The sequence below is a fragment of the Typha angustifolia genome, chromosome 6, assembly GCF_048772165.1.
Source record: "Typha angustifolia cultivar Huaian chromosome 6, ASM4877216v1, whole genome shotgun sequence".
NCBI classification, from domain to species: domain Eukaryota; kingdom Viridiplantae; phylum Streptophyta; class Magnoliopsida; order Poales; family Typhaceae; genus Typha; species Typha angustifolia.
In genome coordinates, this window is record NC_133244.1 from 4,586,236 (window position 1) to 4,601,646 (window position 15,411).

A 15,411-nucleotide genomic window follows, 5' to 3' on the forward strand; every position below is an offset into this window, starting at 1 on the left:
TTATGTTTATGCTGACTTAAGAAGCTAACTCCAAACAATAAAGACCTGAAAGTGTAAACAATCTCTTTTCGATCCTCTATTTCCAATATATGTTATTCAAGCATACTTATTAGCAGCATGATTTCAAAGTGAGGTTATAGAATGATGATAAAGTCCCAATTAACAAATACATTAATGCACTACTATCACTGAGTCTCATACTACAGCAATTTTGGGTTTCAATGTAGGTTAAAAGAATCAATCTTGCCCATCTAAACAATCAATGAACAAACACAATCAAGCAGCTCATGATTTGAGCCGGTTGCTCTTGCCCTATTTTTTAAGAGGATTGGCCAAACTACTGAACTTATATATTAGGGAGGGCTAATCTCTTTATCTAACTAATGGTTAGTTTACGGATGCAATATTATGATGAGTTCATATATATATATATATATATATAAAGACTAGAAAGGACCTAAATATAGGATAAAGCTTGCTAATGTAATGTTATAATTTTTATTATTGTTTTAGCGTTGTTTTGGTTGTATTCATATACTTCGAAATAAAGCAACAATTTATTTTCAAATTACTCTTTTCAATAATTGTACGGTTGGAACTGGTAGCCTATCACATTACCGAGGTTGCGATTACATTATTAATAGAACAAATTATATTTAGCCATCTAAACTATAATTTTCTACGCACATCTCCTGAACTGATCTCAAATATTCTTAACTCAAAGAGGTAATATAATTACCTTTTTCTTTTCAGATCTATGTAGATATTTTTCTTAATAAAAAAAGAACAACAAGAACTCCAAATGTTGTACCTGAAAAACTGTGATAATTCAAGAGTGCTGAACATAATTGTGCCTTGTTAGTAAACTAGCTAGAGTTGCCCTGAGGCAGGTACAAAATCTCATCTAATTTAGCTAGTAATTGTTTCATCGAAAATAGTTCGAAATTGATCAAAAAATAAGCATCCATCCAAGAAAATTAACCCAATTTGATGTTACTGGGCTTTCCTTTTTTTTTTTTTCCTTCAACTGTAGCAATCCTTCAATCAAGAAGCAAATGCTATTTTAAAAAAAAAAACGAGTTTCCTTACAATATTTACAGGACAATGGAAAGAGCTCTGGATATGTTAGTAGAATATTAGCTGGGGTTGAAAGAAAAAAGTAGATTTATTCAATCTCAAAATTATAATGGAACCCTAACAGGAGACAACAGAAAAGAGAAATAAACTGTTAGATCATTACTTCAAGGAACAATGAGAATATACAATATTATTATTAGGAAAAAGGAAAAGGAAGAGAAAATGAGAACAGATATGTCTGCCACCCACTTCTAGACGACGGATCTGCTTGCTTGGTCTGTGCCGACGAAAAAACTGCCCTCGATGTTGCAGAGTATACTGGTCGCTTGCTTTAAAATCAAGACAGGTCAAATGACCCTTGGCCTTCATTAATAGCATACAGCAGCTTCTTGTACATAATTTCCTGCAATTAAAGGGATCTTGTCAATAAACTTTCAAAGAAGAAAACTGCCATATAGAGTATGAGAAAATATAACCTTGGTAGAGTATGGAGGAAGTTTCAGGTAGTTAGCACAAGTCATGACGCTAGGAAGATCATCATCAGCTGCTTCGGACACTCCAGTTCCATTGGATGTCGTGTTCGTAGCAGTGGAAGAATGCTGTCATCAAGGAATAAGTTTTGAGAGAATGAAATGCAAATGCACAGGTCTGACAAGTAGATTTGTGAGGCTCATTCTACATACCTTCCTCACTATGGTGAGCTTCGGATTCAATGCAGCCAGACCACCAGGAGGAAGTCGAGGAGCACCCGTCACAAACTGGCAAAAAGCATGTTGTTGATCTGGGTTGAATTCTGCCATGATCTCAAGGAGCTAAAAAGCCAAAAGAAACTGTTAAAAGTACAGTTCACAAAAGAATTGGGAGAGATAATTAAGCTGGCTTAAAAGTTGAAAGACTACTTACATTAACAATAGCAGGGCTCTTGGCAGTGTATCCATGATCAAATTTTATATGATCAGCCAGTGTGTCAGGCTGCAGTATGTGGCAATAACTATTATAGCTATGAGGAAAAGGGATGAAGAAGAGCATTTAGATGAAAGGTAAAGAGAAAATGTTACCTCCCACAATTCTCTGCGACCACAGATTAGGTAGTCCAGCTCATGTGGAGAAAATATTTGTAAAGATGTGACGTCAAAGACCTTACAATAATAACCATGATATAAGCAAGGCATACAAGGAAAAAAAGAGGGATACTAAAAAAATTTCAAACAATTTGACAACAAACAAGGAATATTATGATTAAAATATGAAGCAAGATTTATGTTCCAAAAATGACTTGAGTATGGTCTGACAAGATAGTGATGCCAACGGCATGTGCCATACCAAAACCCAGTCGGCACACCTTTGCGTGCTAGTGGCACATCTCTAATATTATTTTTAGGGTTTTTATACATGTTTCTTATCCAAATCTACGTATTAAAATCTACATTAGTCTTTTATCCTTTACTAATGTTGGAACTGACTTATTTTATTAAAAAATATATATATATAGCAAAAATCAAGTGCAAAATGATTCAACACAAAATATGATTATATAAATTTATTACTTAACAAAAGCTCAATAGTTAAAATCAAAACCTAGTTGACAATAGTTGATCCAACATGTTCCTCAACTTTGATCCAATTCGAATAAATTTGACATATTAATTTTAGATTTTTTGAACTTTAGGGAAAAAAAATGAGCAAAATATCTATTCATACTGAAACTTTAGCTAAAATTAATAAAATTTGAATTCAAATCTACTTATATAGAATTAATCTGATATATTCATATACCAAAATTTACTCAATTTAAATAAATTTGACATATTAATTTTAGATTTTTTTGAAATTTGAGAAAAATTTCGGGGAAAATTAAATTTTCTATTTTGGTTCCTATATTTTAAATAGTATTTTTTATAGATCTAGCACTAAAATGCTAGATCTATGAATAATGATCTTTACAAATAATAGATCTATCACAATTGAGCTAAATACATCATTTTGTACAACTCAAATTAGTTTCAAAGTGTAAAATTAAAATAAAAAAAAAAACAGACTGGAGCTACTGTTATCTTCTTATTTTACTTAACTCCCTGAGTAAAATACAGAGCTTGTCTTTCCTTTTCATCATGATCTAAAAGGTGAAACAACAATTTTCTGTAATCTAGTTAAGGATATACAGGTTTCTAGGATGGCAAAGATAGCTAGCTTAGAAGATGGTCCATCAAGACATCACTAGTTATCCAGGATGGAGAAAGCCTGCCTAATACACATTCCAGTGGCACTGTAGACCTCTGATCAGACAAATTCTGACTACCTAGTTCAAAAAATTGGATTGTTCCAACAAGGACAGTGGCATGGATTTGGAACTACTTGGGAGAGGCAATGGGTTTTAAAACTTCTTAACTTCTATGCATAGGCATGTAAATCCTTATGAATTGCTATGCGTAAATTTGTGTGCATATATATATATATATATATATATATATATTACATTGTGTGCTTGAATACAAGTAGCACCTCCATTTGACTGAGACACATTTCATCACTTTATTATATAAAAATGCACTAGCCTAAAAGCCTAATTAGAGACAAATTGGTATTACTTAATTGAAATACCCATGTGCCCTTAAACAACAAATAGAAGACTATGATATATATCAAACTTAGGAATCAAGTGCTCTAAGTTTTCCTTCGATAATTTCCTCAGTTTACATTTTATTTTTCCTACAGTTGTCTGCTTAGAACATGAAGTGGTTATTTTGGAAACTCGATAGACTGACAAAACCATAACCCAATAAGAATATAATCGCTAACATCCACTAAGGTTCCCCCATGAGCAAGAGCCAACACCACCAACACAACAATTGTGATACTTGTAACGGTAATCAGTAAGGCTTGAACTTTGACGTTATAGATTTCAGTTCTGGTTGGTTTCAATTTTGACCCCTAAGGAAAAGAAAAAACTTGGGCCAAAATGGATCAGTTTCAGCTGGTTCTGGTCCAAAACAAAGGTCAAGAATAATAATCTTGAAGTTTTGGCCTCGATCAATGCATTTTGGCTTATTTTTCAAGTTATAGCCAGTAATACTGCATTTCAGGCAAAACTTCAAAGTTCACAAAATCACTTACATCTTAGGCGAAACCTCAAACAATCAACAACACACTACTGTCCTTAATTGAATCTGTAGGACTTTTACTTATAGTAAGAACACTGAGAAAGGACAGAAATAGGTTGTGCATACATCATGGAAGGGCAAAATATTTTGCGACACAAGTTGATTTTCCTATTCATTTTTCAACAAATTAACTTTTCATGATGACATGTGACAAAATACAATAAATTATCAGGATATAAAAGATATGAGCGATTACTCAATTGGCATATGATAATTGAACCTACAAAAGAGTTGATTTATCTTGTTCGTTAGGAATTTTCAGTTGTAACAAAATCTGGCAAATTCTTCTAATCTCAGATCTGGCTTTAGAATTTCAACGCAAACAAGACATACAAAGTTATAAAATTAATAGAAATGCAAAAACCAAAAGAAATTAGAGGGTAAAAAAAACATATGTTTTATGTATATCTACTGCCATTTCGGATGCTGTTTGTTTAATCAATGATGTTAAATTGAAGAGGATTATAGAGAGCACAGTATAGACAAGCTATGCAACCCATATTTCCCATATAAACTTGTAGTTATTAATGAAATAAGCTGTTTGCATCTTCATACAGTAAACATCTAAGATTTGGTATTCAGTTCAAACTACAAAATCAAGTTTATGTTATGATTACATATATAATCTATTATTTTTTCAAAGCTATAATGATAACCGTTTTACTTAAACTTGTAGAATTCCCAAAAAATAATATCAAATATGTTTGATGAATATCAACACCTTTTCTTTTGTGCCTATGCTTATCTACACTAATTTCATGTACAAGAGATCTAGAGAGAATATATTTTCAGAGATGTAGCTACAGAAGCCAACAAGATTATCTCTTTCATGGTATCACTAGTAAATAAACTCTAAATCACAAGTGTGTTCACAACAAAATGGCAAGGGAAATAGACTGGACATCGAAATCATGACTTCTAATAAGGTACCAACAAAGGAATTAAGATATCTGAAATTACCTGGTTGAAACCTGCCCTAAATGCTTCTACCTGTCGTGTAATTCCGGTGTTAACAGTTGCATCAACTACCAAGGAGATGTATTTTTCCAAATTGTGAATATCAACCTACAAAAGACATTTTGCTTACAACATTGTTAACATACAGCTACAAAAAGCAACCAAGGAAAAAAGAGTGAAAATTTTCCAAATCTCTTACAATTGTACTTTCTTCTCCTTCCTTAAGAACATAATCAGGATATCCAGGAAGAGTAAAATCTAAACACAGGTCTTCAATAGGAGAACCACGGAAGCGTAAATCAGCAATTGCCTGCTTATTGTCACCAGGTGTTGATTCTAGGAACTGTTTACGATAAACAAGGACTTGGAGTTCTTGCAATATCTTCCCAAAATCAGCATCAAACGAGAGAATATCATACAAATCAAGCTCCTGATGGACAAAAGTTCCCAATTGTCACCAAGATGAAAGTTAATAAAGAGAAGTAAAAGAAAAAGAACATATGATTTAACAACTAATTTGATGCATACATACTTGACCTAGTACAAGTTTGTAAAATGCTGTGGACAGTGGAAGGTCAAGAAGCCGTCCATCTTGCAAGGCCTTAGCCATTACTCGACCAACCAGACGGAAATATTCAACAACTTTACAAAACTGACTTCCATCAGAGTCATCAGCATTTGGAGGCCACGGCCGAGGAAACAGACCAAGAGGAGCCTGGACCAAGTCCCTGCTCCCAACAAGCAAATCAGAGTTCTGTTTCTTCATTTCTGGACCATCATCATTCATTCCATTTCCATCAATTTCCATGGCAGAATTATCCCCCGCATGGTTGGATCTCCACAATCCTAAACTAACCTTTTGCAAATCATGACTTAAAAGAGTATAAAACTCGAGCGTTGGACCTAATCCTGTGCCAACCTCACCAAAATATTCTACTTCAAGAACAGCCTTTTGGCTGGAAAACATTTCCATAACTTTGGCAGCAGAATCCAAAATATGGTTTCTGGAAACACGAACTTTCTGACGTTGCAACCGGCCAACTCGAACCTCTCTTTCACTTGCTGAATTATGATTATCAGCATTTTGTTGTTGCTGAAGACGATGTAATGCACGAGACAGACCAAAAGCTGTGGAGTAAAAATATTGCCTCCGTGTCTCAAATGGAAACAGAAAAGGGCAAGCTTTGGTCATTTGGTAACACCATGAAGGAAGACCACCACTGCACAATGCAAGAGCATCCTGAATTTGCCTGGCAAGTTTGGGGGTTAATTTGCTGTTAACAAACTCTTCAGAAGGAACCTTGGGTCCAGTTCTGTAGAGTTCATCCAAGCTAGTGACTTTGCCTTCAGCAAAGTTGTCAGAAACTGCCTGCACTCTCAAACAAGGAGCTAGTTGATTCAAACCCTCTAGAACACGTAATAAAGCCAGAATGTTATAAGTAGGGTTAGCTTTTTCTAAATCACAAGGAAGCTCCCCCTGCAATATGCTTTCAAGAAGTGAAGTTTGCTGCCATCGGGTGTCACTACTAGATTTAGAATAAGAGCCAGATTTGGACTTTGGGGCCAAGGAAGTTGGACCTCCTTGAGATGCCCTATCAGCCTGACTATCAGCCTTCTGATATGTTAGTGTAAATATATCACTCCAGAACCTGCTACCATCATTGGGCAAGTCAGATCCATTTAACTTCTCATCATCATCATCATCAAGCACAAGCTGCCGTTGGATAGCCTGATATATAGTCAAATGTTTGCTCAGCTGTTTCCCACCTGCTGTAAATATCAACTTATTGTAGTTCTCATTTGCACTGCTTCCAAGTGCACGGCGATCTCGACCACTTCTAATGCCTCGACCGCTTACAGAAGCCAGACCAGCCATAGCAGCAGCAGCAAATGACATTGCACCCCTTGAACCAAAATTGCTCCCACTACGAAATTCAGCAGATTCTGAACCCCTACTAGAGACATTTCTATTACTTGATCCAGACGAAGGTTGTGTTTGGCTATCACTTGTTGAAGAAGCAACATTAGCATCATCAGCTGCATCTCCTAATTTCACATCATGTACCTTCTCTGGTACACATATAGGAAGAGACCCATCTTGTAAAACCTGAAAATAGAAAAAAAAAAATTAGTATCCATATAATGACACAACTAGAGTTAGTAAGAGAAGTACAAAAACATAATCATGGTTATCGTAATAGCAGGCCACTTATATATTTCAAAAACAAAAAATAAAATCTTCTATGTAGCAGAACAAAATGCAGGACAACTGAAACAAGAGAAACAATAAACATCAACATTACTCAAGAATAAGATGTCTTAGCATGGTAATGATATCCAATAGCAAAATAGAAAAATTATGAACTACCTCATCATGATCATCATCTTCATCCTCTGAAATATCATCCTCATCAATCATCAGAGCATCATCAATCTCAAAAGGAGATATGTTAAGCTCCTCATCCTAAAGAGTAAGAAAAGGTGCAATGTAAGTAATAACAAAGTTGCGGCAATGAAGCAGAAAAGCCAAGGGGTACATATATATAATTAATGATATGTTATATAATTCAGAAATATACAACAAGAAATCACATAATAGGACTATGGGTCATTTATGTAAAGATCTGCATGCATGGACAAACAGATGCAGGCACAAATGCTCATGCAAGCTTTATATTAGAACTTCAGAAAAAGTTTCTCTTTTTTTTTTTTTGCCACTGATAGTGCCTCAAGATTGTAAAATGCTTACTGAAGGTGGGGTAAAGAAAAGTAGTATGCTTCATTCAGGATCAAGGTGTACTGGATGGCAATGTGTTAAATACTTAAATCTATTCTCCAAGATCTGATATAAAGTTTGTACACGAAACAACATGTATGGACGTGTGTATATATATATATAAACTTAGACCACAAACAAGCATTTAGAAAAGGAACTCTAGATTAGATTTTTTGTATATGTCATATGTCAAATCATCCAAAAGAGAAAAATGACAATTATTTTGAAACCTAAAATGTAAACAGACCTCAGAGCTAGAGTCTCCATGTGCTGGCTTCATTTCTACATCTTTATCAGAAGCAGCTCTTCTACGAGCAGCATTTCTTGTTTGAGGTCCTTTTGTTTCATCAGGAGTAGACTTTAAAACAGCTTTACCTTTTCCTTTTGAAGAGCTTGCACTTCCCTCCGGAGCATCCTTTTTAGTTGTACCTCCAATTGTTACTGATGACCTAGATCTTGTTGAAGATCGCCGGCCTGATGGAGTTGATGTGGCTGCTGCTGAAGCACCAGCACCAGTAGCTGCAGCTCCAGATTCCGAGTTCCCAGCTACCACCGAAGGTTTCTGTCCAGAATCACTGCGCTGAACTCTCGGCCAAAGAAACTCTTCCACAGCAGCCAGACTGGCCAGTGGATCGATGAGCACAACATTCGATGAATAATCACGCAGAGATTTTTCACCTTGAGCTCTACATAGGCGTAACTTGAAAGGTTGAGACAAAGCACTTAAACCTGAGGACAGACGAGCACTTCCACCACCAGATGATCTGCCTGAATGGCTCAGTACAACTGGGAAACGTTCTAAAGAAGACAAAGCATTTTGCAGCTTCTGAACCAATACTGACATTGGATTTCCAGTCCCTTCCTTACTTTCAAAAGGAAGAGTAACTGCAATAAAAGATTTATATCTCTTAAGTGCCTGCTGACGAAGCTTAGGCAGATCAGCTTCAGAAATTTTTTCTCTTCCAAATGTTCCGCATGATAGATAATTTAGCAATGATAAAACAACTCCACTGCCAATGAATTCAAATGTGGAAACACCATCGCCTTTACTAAGCTCAGCCAGCATCTCAGATATAACTCCATCCAACTGTTCTTCGCCACTAGAAGCAATATCAAAAGAATTGACTCCAGAGGCTTTTGATTTACCTTTGGCTTTCACTCTAACATTCTCGACACTAGCATTTAGTTTTGCACAAAGATTTTTCAGATAAAGAAGATCATCAGCAACTCCTACTTCATTTGACCCAGAGTCAGAAGAGAAGTATTTATGTTTAAACGATCTCGCACAAACACTAACTGCAGAACGAAGACTAGAGCTTGACGTAGGGACTTCCACAGAAGTAGGAGGTGAAACAGCAAGCCCAGTTACAGAACCTTTAGACTCATCCAATGAGCTGTTTTCGTTGTTCAATCCACCACTACGTCGTCGATAACGCCGAGAACGTGAAGAAGTTCCAGGTGAAGTTTCATTGTCTTTTTCAGGTACAGATGCTTGAGAAGGAGTCGCACTTGAGGAGTCTGAGCATATGAGTGCATCAATAGCATGAACCACCCCTTCTCTCACAAACATTTTGGAGAATGTTCCAGGAAGTTTTTCCATAAGAATCTCTGCTATCTGAAGCGCAGGAATCAGTACTTGTGGATCTTTCCATGCCAAAATTCCTGCTAAGAAGCTGTAAATCAAGTAGAACAAGACATTCATTAGCATAAGGTGCTTTCCTTTTCTTTAAGGACACCAAACCAAAAGATATTCATAACAGTACCTGGAAATATTTGTTGTGCCAAGTAAAGACTGTATCATATCAGCTGAGCTGAAATACATTAATTTGCCAATAACAGAAAGGCATTTATGACGAACAGGGCCATTTATACTTGAGCCATACACCTGGCAAGAAACAAAGTAAGAATAGATTATAAAAAGGAAAAAAATTCTCAGAAACAGGATCCAAGAAAAAAAATTGTATCACTAACCACAGACCTGTGTCAGAATGGGAAGTAGGTCCATTCCAAACTGCTGAAGAAGCTCTGGTTGATCACGCAATAACTTCTCACGTGCTGAAATTTCATTTTCTGTCCCACTTGTGTCATCTTGCTTGACAGACGTACTTGCAGGAGATTTCTTTGCATATGAACCTTTAACGAGAGTACTATAGCAAATTGGAAGAGAAATGGTTCCTTGAGGCAATGGTGGAAGAAGCTCATCGGCAAGGTTCACAATTTCATATATCTAAATGAAAAAACAGAACTTCAAGAACATTCTTAAAATTAATTGAAATTGTAGAGATGAAAATATAAATGTCCCTAAAAAAATGCTGAAACACTTAAGACTCTTCTATTTAAATACTATATCAAGATTTAAAACTTAAAGGGAACCACATATATTTAATACCTAATTAAATGAGAAAAAAACATAGTAAGTCTTATAAGTTAAGACAATAAGCACGTCACCATCACCCGGTGATAGTGATAGTGATAGTGTAACACCACTTAACTTCCAAAAGTTCTTAGCCATATATCCTCTCTCCTCTAAAATCATACAAGAATTTTCACTAGTTTGAAAGTTTTCAGCCATAAATCCATTAACTAACAGCATCTGGAAATAGCCAAATTTTCCCAGTACTGGAAGCCAAAAATTCTCCAGTTGTTGGAAAATACAGTCTGTTAAGCTCATCAGAGATTATAATCTTACAAATGAACATGAGTGCTTATGTTATAAGTCTCATCATTTTCCCATTTTACTTCCTTGCATTGCAGGAAATGTTGAAAGATCCTTTACCGCAAGGGCAAATAGTGAGGCAGATCCTTATACCAGTCAAAAGTTTTCAAGGCAGGTTCCACTGTCAAATAATTATCTTGAATAGGAAATTTAATCATTTTGTGAAAGCTAGTAGAATCAGGCCGATTGCTAGTTGTAAGTCAACATCCATTCAAATGCTTCCATCAAGCCTTGGTAAATTGAGTTTATCTTTAATAGGAAATTTAATCATTTTGTGAAAGCTAGTAGAATCAGGCCGATTGCTAGTTGTAAGTTAACATCCATTCAAATGCTTCCGTCAAGCCTTGGTAAATTGAGTTTGTACACTACATAGAGAAATATTTGGGAGGCAATTGATCCAATATGCTCACTGACCATATAATCCCCTATATCACCATATCTATCATAGGAACAGGAAAGGGATCACAAGTGCTTTTTGTGGATCCATGCACAACTAAAAGATACATTATGACTGATATTGTCTGAATAAGACAGCTGTGTTTACTAGAAAAGAGGTCTTGACCGCAATTGTTGACTTGTACCATGATTGTGCGACATGAATCTCATTTAGCCTACTATTCATACAATAGATTTGACTACACAAGATTTCATTTCACACTGACATGATAATTAAGGCAACCTTACATGTAACTTAGGTATCCATCTCCTCATTCAAGTACAGAAGATCTCAAATCTTACATCTTTAGCAGAGTCTACCGCAAGATTAGCTATAGATTGCATAATTATTGCACCCAATTGCCTCATTCTCTACCAAAATAACCGTAAAAACTCCTATGTAACTGTTCTTTGTCATACCTATTTCAACAACATCTAATTCCATATTATCTTTTCCCTTTTTGTTTCTTTTCTTTTCGTGGTGGCATCTTACTCCCAAACATTCTGAACCATAAACCATATAAAATAGGTCATATAGATACTCCAGGATCTCCTAAATTTCCTATATATGAGTTTCTCATCAAAATGTGAGCTCTTTTGACACAATTTACGATGGAGCTAATCAATCAGGTATACTCTCTAGCTGATTTAGACAAATTTGTAAAGGAGTCAAAGTAAGACCTCTTTCCTCAACTCTTTTTCTTATTGCAGTGACAATCCAAATCGTCCAAAAAGGTTCACAAATTCCTTCCAAGAAAATATCACACATAGTAGGCCTATACTTCATAAACAATAGGAGTGAACACCTCACTTGATGCCTTTGAAGTAAGTCCTGTAGTTCATTCACTAGGTTAAACCTTGAGACTGCTCCAAACACCAGGCTGACCTCTACCACAAATAACACATATTAAGAAGTTAGACGCAGTCAACTATTATACGGCCTATTACCTCTAGTCTCCTCCCATCTACGCAAAAAAATTATTAAATCTAGGACTAATCAGCTGACAGCAGAGTTATAATAATTCAAGTACAAGATACCTGCTCAGGTGGCCTAGTTAGAGCAGGTGACACGGAAGCACCGGCAACCAGACCAGAACCTGAAAGAATATCTTTCAAAGTGCCACTGACTCCCAAAAGGAGAAGAGTTTTAGCTCCTATGGCCGATCCACTAGCGCACGTAGAAAGAAGGCGGATCAACCCCTGAAAGACATTGTTCAAACAGATTAGCAAAGATCAGAAAATTCCTAACAAACCAAATAAAGTCATGCACATACCGTGTAGGTAGATGTACTCAAAGAAGCTTGCCCTCCAGAATTGCTAATGGATATCAACCCAGCAGCTTGTGCAACCAAACCATGATTGCACAACTCATCTAACTTGTCAGGCAATGAGGCGAAAGCTTCTGCAATACGTGTCAAGCAAACAGAGGCATGTTCCAACACCTAAATTTGATGTTGCCGAAAGAAAGAACAATTGACATCTTAGTAAACCATTCAACAGATAAAAATGTCAGACGCCCTCACTTCAGCCATATATGTACTTGGGGAATCTAATAATTTCATAACATCTTATATACCTTTGCATCATGATAATTCAAAAGGTTTGTGAGCAACGGAACTGCTTCCATAACAAAGTCAGCTGCATCAGAAGGAAGTTTCTTACACATATTTGCAGCAGTGGACAATGCTACTCTCTGAAAAGAAATGTAGAAGTAAATATAATACACGAAACTAGGAGTCATTAGTTCACTGTCGAAAACCTGAATAAACAGTATAACGCAAGAACAATAAACTAGGGAGCATACTTATAGAACAATTACCTGAACACCAGTTGAAAAGAAGTCAAGATAAGACAGCACCGCCATTAGTGCACCAGCACGCAAACAAGCAGTCGGGTGCTCTTGTGATATCTTCTTGAGAGCTTGCAGTGACTGAGGAGAAGAATCAAACAGTTGTGAGAAAGGAGATGAAAAGGATAAATTTACTTTGAAAAGAAGTGATGTATCAGAGATGAAAGTTCTTGGCAATAGAAGTACGCATTTGTTATGGCCTCTATCTGTCAAAGAGATGAATTCACCTAGAATATCACAATTAATACCTAACAATTCAAGAAAAATAAAGCTTTTCTGAACCAGTAACCACATTCATAATTTACTCTATCCATTACCATGGCTTGCTATTCCAGGTTTTTGGTAAAACAACAAGCAAGCAACAAATGTAAAAGATGTTCAACATCTTTCTGCTCCATCGGCACAAAGATAGCAGGAGCACACAATTGTCCCTTTTATAAAGGCTACTGCAGCTCAAATCTAGTTACACTCCAATTCATATTAGTTAACCATTTACAGTAAGTGAACCCACAAAAATTACAACTAGCACTCAAGCAACAATTTCATCCAGCACCACTAAATATTGCTTGTACCACTAAATATTGCATGCAGCAACTACTAATGTTAACAAACCAAAAGGCACATAAACCATCAAATTAGGGAAAAAGGGAAGGGGCACACCTGCTCAGCAAGGTCCATGTATTCAATTGTCAATAGCCGGGCACAGAAGCATGGCACAGCACCATAATGCACCACCGCAGCACATGAGGATGGCAGCACGTCGCACAGGTGGGTGAGCGCCCTTGCAGCAAGCAGCATGATATCAGGATTGCTCTCATGGTTGAGCAACCCAACAAGGACAGGAACAAATGAGTCTACCGAGAAGGACCCTAGAGACTCCTCAGTCCCTATTGACAGCATCTCGCAGAGCTGGGTCAATGCCTCCACCTGCTTTCCCTCCTCCCCTTCAGCCCTTAAACCCGAGAGGATCTTCTTCAGCCGCCCGCTCTGCTGCGATAACGAAGAAGCCGTGATGGCTGACGACGGCAGAAGATCATCGAGCCCAGCACCAAGCTTTCTTAGCAAGCCCTGGAGTGCACTGCTAGCCGACGTGAGATTCTGGTGAAGTATACTAACGCCTCCCTCGCTGTCGTTATCGTCATCAGCGGCCGCAGAGGCAGCAGCACCTGCAGCATCAAACCGCAACCCTAGGATTCTCTCGGCATCACGGTCTCGTTCTCGCTCTCTGTCTCTATCGCGGGAGCGGGATGCCTCAGGTGGTTCCTGCTCCTTACCCTTCTCGGCAGCCCAAGAGTGGCCTCGGCCACCGGAGGCGCGGCGGCGACCGGAGGAGGAATCGCCGGCGGAGTCCATGGGAGCAGCGGCGGCGGCAGCAGCAGCAGCAGCAGAGCGGCGGGAACGAGTGGTTGGGGGATTCGGAGCAGCGGCAGCAACAGAGGAGGCAGAAGAAGAGGTACGTGAGCGCTTAGAAGAGCGGGTGGTGGGGGCTTGAGAAGACGAGGCCTCCGCCCGCTTGCGGCTGCGCGTTTCCATACAAAGTAGGGCGCCTCCCTCGCCCTACGGGCGGCGGCAAAGACGACGGCGAGATCACTGCGACGATTCCTCCACCATCTACGAGCAAAGCTTCGATCTTTACGCGACCGAAGAGAAGAAATCGTTTAGATCTGTCGCCGATTGATCGAATCGGCTCAAGAAATCCTACTCCTTGCCAACAATCTCTCGCTAGGGTTTTCGAATTAAGGACAAAGGAGCAGCAAAGATTTGGGGATAGAGAAGGGATCGGACAGTAGAGGACCAAGTGATCACGATCGAGGATTGAACGGGAAGAAGGGAGAGGGTGGGATTCGTGGCGGTGAGAAGGAGAGAGAGGTGGGGTTTGCTTTGTTCTTGCTCCGGGAAAGGAAGGATTGGTGTGTGTCGAAGGTATTGTTAGCAAATATGTATATATACATATTAACTTAATGGGTGTTTGGATTCGGATTTGTTTTGGTTACTCGCGTTCGAATCGATTGAGGCTTCCAAAACGGAATTAGGTTTTGCGGATTGGGTGCAATTTGTTGCAAGGGGTCAAGGAAACCAGGTCGGTCACATGTGCTGGTGCCGTCGTGCGCGTGTGGAACTACGAACGGGGCAGAAGCTCAGGTCTGAAGTAGGTAATCGATTGAGTGCAGCACTGGCTGTAGGAATTCTACTGCATCCTGAGCTTCGTGGCAACGCAACGTGTGTACTCACTCTCAACTGTTCATAGCCACCTGTAACTGAAAGATTGGTGGCTAGAGAACAAGAAATCAGCCTGTCTGCATAAAATTTATCCGACAGAGATATCTTTACATGATTCGGCCCGGCCCAAATTCAGCCCACCCAAAAAATGGATCCTAACGTGAACCGGTGGGTTGGGATTCAATCTTGTACCTAATGTGTGCCAACGCATCGATCACGA

At 38.1% G+C, this 15,411-nt stretch overlaps 1 protein-coding gene across 1 annotated transcript; it reads right to left on the bottom strand.

The window, feature by feature from the left end:
- Nucleotides 1-1,146: 1,146 nt before the first annotated feature.
- Nucleotides 1,147-14,890, bottom strand: LOC140761030 (E3 ubiquitin-protein ligase UPL3). Its single transcript, XM_073098196.1, has 17 exons — nucleotides 13,632-14,890; nucleotides 12,942-13,052; nucleotides 12,699-12,815; nucleotides 12,397-12,564; nucleotides 12,161-12,322; nucleotides 9,950-10,198; nucleotides 9,735-9,856; nucleotides 8,219-9,644; nucleotides 7,564-7,659; nucleotides 5,728-7,302; nucleotides 5,395-5,625; nucleotides 5,199-5,303; nucleotides 2,136-2,216; nucleotides 1,981-2,049; nucleotides 1,761-1,889; nucleotides 1,554-1,676; nucleotides 1,147-1,480 (listed from the first exon to the last, which is right to left on the bottom strand). The coding sequence occupies exons 1-17, from the start codon at nucleotides 14,502-14,504 to the stop codon at nucleotides 1,415-1,417; spliced, it is 5,703 nt and encodes a 1,900-aa protein (XP_072954297.1). The 5' UTR covers nucleotides 14,505-14,890; the 3' UTR covers nucleotides 1,147-1,414.
- Nucleotides 14,891-15,411: the final 521 nt, after the last annotated feature.

What these genes read in the sequence shown, in the direction of transcription:
- LOC140761030 (XM_073098196.1), bottom strand. Translation starts at nt 14,504, where the DNA reads ATGGAAACGCGCAGCCGCAAGCGGGCGGAGGCCTCGTCTTCTCAAGCC. An exon ending in TCTTTTCAACTGGTGTTCAG is followed by an intron (nt 12,816 to 12,941) that starts GTAATTGTTCTA and finishes ATTTCTTTTCAG; the next exon opens with AGAGTAGCATTGTCCACTGC. An exon ending in ACAAACTTGTACTAGGTCAA is followed by an intron (nt 5,626 to 5,727) that starts GTATGTATGCAT and finishes TTTGTCCATCAG; the next exon opens with GAGCTTGATTTGTATGATAT.